General features: G+C 32.2%; 1 protein-coding gene across 1 annotated transcript; it reads left to right on the plus strand.

Moving 5' to 3' along the window:
• Positions 1 to 5,034: 5,034 nt before the first annotated feature.
• Positions 5,035 to 6,248, plus strand: LOC141590381 (uncharacterized). Its single transcript, XM_074410978.1, has 2 exons — positions 5,035 to 5,568; positions 5,739 to 6,248. The coding sequence occupies exons 1-2, from the start codon at positions 5,035 to 5,037 to the stop codon at positions 6,246 to 6,248; spliced, it is 1,044 nt and encodes a 347-aa protein (XP_074267079.1).
• Positions 6,249 to 7,161: the final 913 nt, after the last annotated feature.

Raw genomic sequence — 7,161 nt, forward strand, 5'->3', positions numbered from 1 at the left:
ACTTGTAAATAATTTAAAAAGTAAAGCATTTATATAGTGACCTCTACCCAACTATTATAAATGATTCCAAGATCCAAATTCATATTAACTTGGGCACGGTAGGGCCGATTCATCCCTTATCAATATAACTCGGTGGATTAACTCTTTAATCGATTCTACTTTTAGAACTCTTGGTCGATAAAATTACATTAACATTTATCTTTAGCTCAATCCAAATTTCGAATAAATGTGTCCATGAATCCAAATCCACATCAACTTGGGCACGGTAGGGCCGATTCATCCCTTATCAACATGAATTCGGTGGATAGACATTTATCACCCACTTCCCCTACGTAACAAGGTTTGTACCCCGGTAGGGCCGAGTGCACTCCCTCGCGAAATAGGTTTTCATGGTTTCTACTATTTGGTAAGGCTATGTCTCAATTGATTATTTTTAGCGAGAGGTCATGTCAATTTATTATCTATCACGTTTTAAGTGAACTAAAGCGGTGAACTACGATAATTATAATTGACACAGTCGAAATACTCGATTTAAATGATAATGCATGTTTTAGTTATGGCGATTTAGCGATGCATGCGACATATAAATAAAATGCAAAGCATAAATTAAATCCTAGTATGACCTTCCTAAAATAGAAAAACTATTTAACTATTACATATTCGGAAACCAACTCCATTGGTCCCTTGAACTTCGGTTTTGGCACGCATCTCGAGGTAACACCGTCTTTATGTATCGTCTTCTTGAAGAAATCCGTCTTTGGGAACTCCGAAATAAATAAAATTACATAACAAATTACATAATTTCCTATTATACATTTGTAACTAAAATAAAATAAATCTATTAAATTACAAAACGGTGATACGAGATCACAATAAATTACAACCGAATCGATATTCCCATACATTTCGGGTAATACCAATTAAAACTAAGGCCATACTAAGTAAAAATTACATAATTCAAAAATTACATAAAATAAAATTATAACAATCATAAAGAAAATGCAGCATTATAATATGTATGAACATGCCCAATTTAATGCTAAATCGCCTTTAAATAGCCAATATCGTATATTACTCGGTTTTTACGGATTTGCGTGATTCAACATTTTATAATCACAAAAATTACATAAATTCATATTTATGCATAAGTTAATTACCCTAACCTCTTAGGACTCAAAATTTAGTCTTCACTAATTATTTGACCATAATTAACTCATATTTCTAAAATTTGTTCATTAATGGACCAAAAATTATAAAAATAAGCTATAAACTTCAAATAAATCACAAAATTTCAAATAAATTCAAAATTTGAAATTTAAACTCATAAACATTCTGGAAAAATACCATGACACTCATAATGTTCAAAAACTTAGGTTAAAAATTTCGAAATTTATCCTGAAAAACAATGTTGCGGTTCATCGGTTTTAACAAAATAATCATAAAAACATAAGAAAAATTATATTCATCAACTTTTCAATTTTAGATCTGAAAAAGATAATAAAATGCAACATATGATGTTTTTCCTTAGTCATAGAGTATGTTTTATTAATATTTCACTAATTAAGTCACTATTTATGCTATTTTTCTTCCAAAAATCATAAATCATGTATAAAGACATCAATATAGCCTATTATTTTACGCACATCTTGTAAAATTGCATGTGACAACATACTAAATTTCTATGATCAGATTCGAAATTTATCTCATATTAACCTATTTTTCACTTAAATCCGATTTTAATAATGAAAAATCCATTTTTCGAGCATAAGAAGTCCAAAAATTATGAAAATTTACAGGTCATCTCAAAATAATATATGTGACAACATATCCAAAAATCACTGGAAAATTCGAAGTTTAGCTAATTTTAGTTCGAAAATGACATTTTATTCATAAAATCATATTTTTTTTGCCATTATTATGTAATATGAACAATAAAAATCCATAAATTAACCAAAATATCCTAAAAACATTTTAGGACCAGAAATTTTAACATGCATAATGATTTTCGTGATATATCATAATAACACAAATTTAACAAGTTTTATATGTTAATCGTATAACTCGGAAAAACTTTTAACCGATTTGCATGCAAACAACCAAGGCTCTTGATACCGATTGAAGGAAAAGTAGATCTATATACTTAACATATTCATATATGTTTTAATTTAATTTGTCATAAAATTAATAAGTGATCTTATGCATGCAAACTAAAAAGAAAGAAGATAAGAAAACATTTTCTCACCATATGAATTTCGGTCATATTGGGCACCAACAAGATCTCCTTCTTGTTAATTCTTGAGTTTTCCATTAATGGATGGATATTCTTGACTTCAAATTAGAAGCCCTCCAATTAGTAGCACCCAAAACTATCCCTTAATACCACAAACTAATATGTACTAGATATTTATATTGTGGTTTACCTTAAAATTGATTACTAATACTCATATATTACTTTGATAATTTTAGTAATCTTTTGAACAAATTTGAATCAAAAATTCATCCTTTTTGATGAAGATTAAAGAGAGAAAATAATTCATGAACTTTTGCATGTGTTTTTAAATGGTGGAGTGTAATCATAATAAAAGAACAAAAGCCCTCTAATTAGAGGAGAGGCCACACGGTTTGGTGAGGCAAAAGGGACCAATATATGGTCCTTCACTTTTCTTTTTGTTCTTTTCTATACCTTAGGCTTGTAAGGCTAGTTGTAGGTTAGTGATCATTAGCTTATTTTATCTCATAAAATAATTCACCCACTAACTCCCTTTACACTCTTATTTCGGTCCATCTTTATAAAATGGACTACCATTTTATTTTTGTCAATTTGTCATTTGTCACACAATATGTCACATGTAGTATGATACATGTTACTAATTAATTAAATGCATATTTATCACATAAATATCATTTTATAAATTAATTAAAATACATTCAACAAATTGACTAGTGATACTTGATCACATAAAAAAATTGGTCATATAATTATAATTCACAATATCTTGTAATTATAATCAACCATTCATTCTTATCTTTATTGTTTCTCAAACAATAAACAATTTTAGTAATAAAGCATTTTATTTACTAAAATAAATCTTATTTAATCCCATTACAATAAGATATCAATATTCTCTCTCACAAATTGAATTGTTCAATTTTAAGGAATTAATTAATCTGTATCGGTATACATTTAATTAACCTTTTCAATTAAGGGAATCGTCCTTTAGGTGTGACCTCAAGGGATCAACTGATCACCACCGTTGCACGACAGTAATGTCAAACTCTAGCCAGCCAGTCATTACCGATAAGTGTGGACCAGTTGACTATATATATTATGTATCATCCCTTCCGTATTCTTGTAATGAGATTTAATAATGATATTTAAATCATGTGATCGCACCATTGTTGAGGACACATTTCCCAACAACCTCTTCACAAGGGTTCCCTTAAAACTTCTAACAATTCCTTATCGAATGTTGGATTACAAAATTTGCAAAACCTCCAACTCATCTCTCGTTCTAGTATTCCCTCTCATTTTCCGGTTTCATAAACCTTTGTCACTATTTATTCGATTCATACCATTCCTCAAGTCGAATCTCACACCCTCCGAAACGTTTATCAACTTGTGTCATCACTCTCTTTTCACTCTTAGTACCTTACTATTCTCTCACCATTCTATAAATCTTAACTCAAACCTATGCTATCCCAAGATACCCGAGTCACACTCAATAAGGTCTCTCTCAATTGTCCTTTAAATTCCGTTCCCTAACAATGAGTCCGAACAACCGTTAAATATCCAACCTTGGTCGCACTCCACTCATTATTTATAGGTTGTCTCTCATGATCAACTCACTCAACTCAAAACTTTTCATAGGCTAGTATACCTCCCTAGGTTTCCCAAATTCTTAAACTCGATGACTATATCCCATTTCATACATCTCGTCGAAGACACATGCCTAAGGGTTAGGGTGAGAAAACCATTCTATTAGGCTCACACACAAACTCTATGCTCGGAGATCCCCATAACACCGAAGGTACCGCCGGCTCTTGGTGAGATTCCCTTACTTGGTTGCTCCTCGCGTTGCTTGATGACTTCGGCACGCCCCAGAATTCATTTCACATGCAACTTCCGGGTAGGGGTGATGAGAATCACAACAATCCCGAACGAACACGGAAGAGGTAGGAAATCAAATAAATTGGAATGGATAGAAAACTTTCCCAACGCTTAAATCGGTGACCAACACTTTAAAATAAACCCTTGACACAAGCTTGTCATTGAGATGAAGTTTACTTAACCCGAAGAATGAAATTAAAGAAATTACGGCATGGCTTCCTTTGTATTTTAAACAAACCACAAACTCGTTTCAATAGTACACTTGAAATACGATGGAATTTTTTAAAATGATGTAAATTCTAAAATCAACTCTAGCAATTTTACCAACTTTGTAAAATGTTCTTCTCTATTATACAATTTTTACTCAAAGTTGACTAAAATTTGAATTATTATATTAAAACTCTAACATAACGATGATTTGTTTCAAATTTCTTGAAAACTTTAATACGAAATAAGCCGATATAAGATGGCACATGTTGCTATAAGCCAAGTTCAAAGTATTAAGAATAAATTAAGATAAGAACCTAACTTGGTAAAGGCCAACTTCTAGATGTAATGTTAAGCTAGACCTTCAGAAAGCTTATGACTCTATTGAATGGCAGTTTGTGGAGCAAATGTTGGATGCCTTAAATTTCCCTGGAAAATTTAAGAATTGGGTGATGAGTTGTATATCTTCTACTTCCTACTCTTTAAGTTTAAATGGTGCTTAGTTTGGATACTTTAAAGGTAGGAGGGGGCTTAGGCAAGTAGACCCTATCTCACCTCTACTCTTTTGTGTTTGTATGGAATACTTATCAAGGGTACTGGACTATGCTACTGGTAGATGGTTTTTTAGATACCATCCTTTATATAAAAGGTTGAAGTTGACACATCTCTTTTTTCCTGATAACCTGCTAATATTTTGTAAAGGAGATGTGAGATCTATTATGCTACTCCTTAGGGCCTTGTCTACTTTTGTTGCATCTTCAGGATTGAGAGTTAATGCAACTAAATCTGAGGTAGTGTTTAATGGTGTAGCAGAAAGTATTAAACTGGATATTATCCAAGTATCAAGATTTCAGGAAGGATCTATGCCTTTCAAATACTTGGGGATTCCTATTCAGGCAGTCAGATTAACAAGGAGTGATTGCAGCATTTTGATTGATAAGATTGTTAGCAGAGTAAGAGGAATAGGAGCAACAAAGCTTAGCTATGCTGGCAGACTTGTTCTAATCAATACTGCATTTAACACTTTGCATAACTATTGGGCTTCAATATTTTTGATTCCAATTGAGATGATTTGTAAAAATTACCTGTGGAATGGGGATACTCAATATCATAGAGTTCCTCTTATGGCCTGGCAGAAGGTTTGCTGCAACAAGAAAGAAGGTGGGTTAGGTATAAAAGATGCTAGGGTGTGGAACATTGCAACAGTTGAAAAACTTGTCAACTGGATTTATATAAAAGTTGATAGGCTGTGGGTATTATAGATTGATCATGTTTATATGAAAGGGGTAGACTGGCATAGTTATCAACCTCCTCCAGATTCTAATTGAAATTAGATGAATATCTGTAAAGTAAGGGCTCTGTCAGCTGGTTTTCAAAGTAATCAGTGGATAGCAGATCCTAAGGGATACTCTGTTGATTCTAGGTATCATTGGATGCTGGGTACACACCCCCTGTCCAGTGGTTCAAGGAAGTTTGGGATGTATGGGTTCTTCCTAAACACTCATTCATAGGTTGGCTCATTAAGCATGAAGCTTTGAACACGAGAGTAAAGCTATATTCCTTAGGCCTGTGTGAGACAAACAGGTGTATTCTATGTGAAAGGGAAGAAGAAGAACATGGACATCTTTTTGGGAACTGTGCATATAGTTCTAGGATTTTTTCTCTAGTGGATGATTGGTTACAGGTTAATCTGAGTACTGCCATTGGAGTATCGAAGCTGAAGAAGAAAGCTTATAGGATGATCAGAATGGCCTGTTGGTATGCAGTTTGGATAGAGAGGAATCAGTGCAGAATTGATTTTAAATTGAGAAGACCTGATCATGTTGCAGATGAGGTAAAGCTTCTAGTGAAAACACGGTTGCAAAGAGTAGCAGCTAGGCCTACTCTAGTTGGGGATAGAAGTTGGCTTGAAAGACTAGGAATTTGTATTTGATGTATAAGCCTTAATTTCTTAGAGTTTTAAAAAATGCACTTATGATGTAATAGGCCTTTGTTGATGATGATTAATCAAAGCTCACATTTTACCAAAAAAAAAAAAAAACAACTTGGTAAAAGTCAAAATCCGGGTAGGTATACCACTCATTTTCGAAAAATTTAAGACGGATAAATCTCTCATTACTTCACAAGATGTTATAGTCAAAGCTTATATATACTTGTTACAACTTTTTCGGAAAGTTTGATTGTCACCCCTTTAGGGCGGAAAAATTAAAATCATTTTATGATAATCCCCCAATAAAATTATTGTCTCACAATACTATTAAACCATGTTTAAGATGAAATCAAAAATTGTTCATATTCTCACTTAGTTCAAAATTTTTGGGCCAAATTGATGATGAATTCTTCATTTTTAAGACGATGTAGCACACTACTAGTAAAGATAGTAGTCTTATAAAATTATTAAACCAAGTTTCACTTATGAATCAAAATTTTGAAGATTAAGATAAACTTTTGAGATGAAATTTTCACATACAAGATAAACTTCAACAATATTAATAAATATAAAGCCTTTGTTATCCAATTAGACCCAACAACGAATACAAAAATCTAACTATTGACTCAAGAATACAAGTTTTTAAGCTCGTTCAAGGTGGACAAAATTTCATTGTAAAAAAAAGTCTTGATAAAATTTGAACAAATATGTGTAGATCTACCCAAATCAAGTTTGGAAAAAAAAATGAAGAAGGTCAACACTCTTACGCGGTGATCAAAGTTGAGAAGAGGATGAAGAAAAGTGGAGTAACAAAGTGTATTCCAAACAACAAATTACCAACATAGAGTTTGAAATTATTTTAAGATAAACCGATGTCGAAGTTACGAGGTTTGAGGCAGAAATAAAGAAGATAAGA

This window comes from Silene latifolia, chromosome 7, assembly GCF_048544455.1.
Source record: "Silene latifolia isolate original U9 population chromosome 7, ASM4854445v1, whole genome shotgun sequence".
Taxonomy (NCBI): Eukaryota; Viridiplantae; Streptophyta; class Magnoliopsida; order Caryophyllales; family Caryophyllaceae; genus Silene; species Silene latifolia.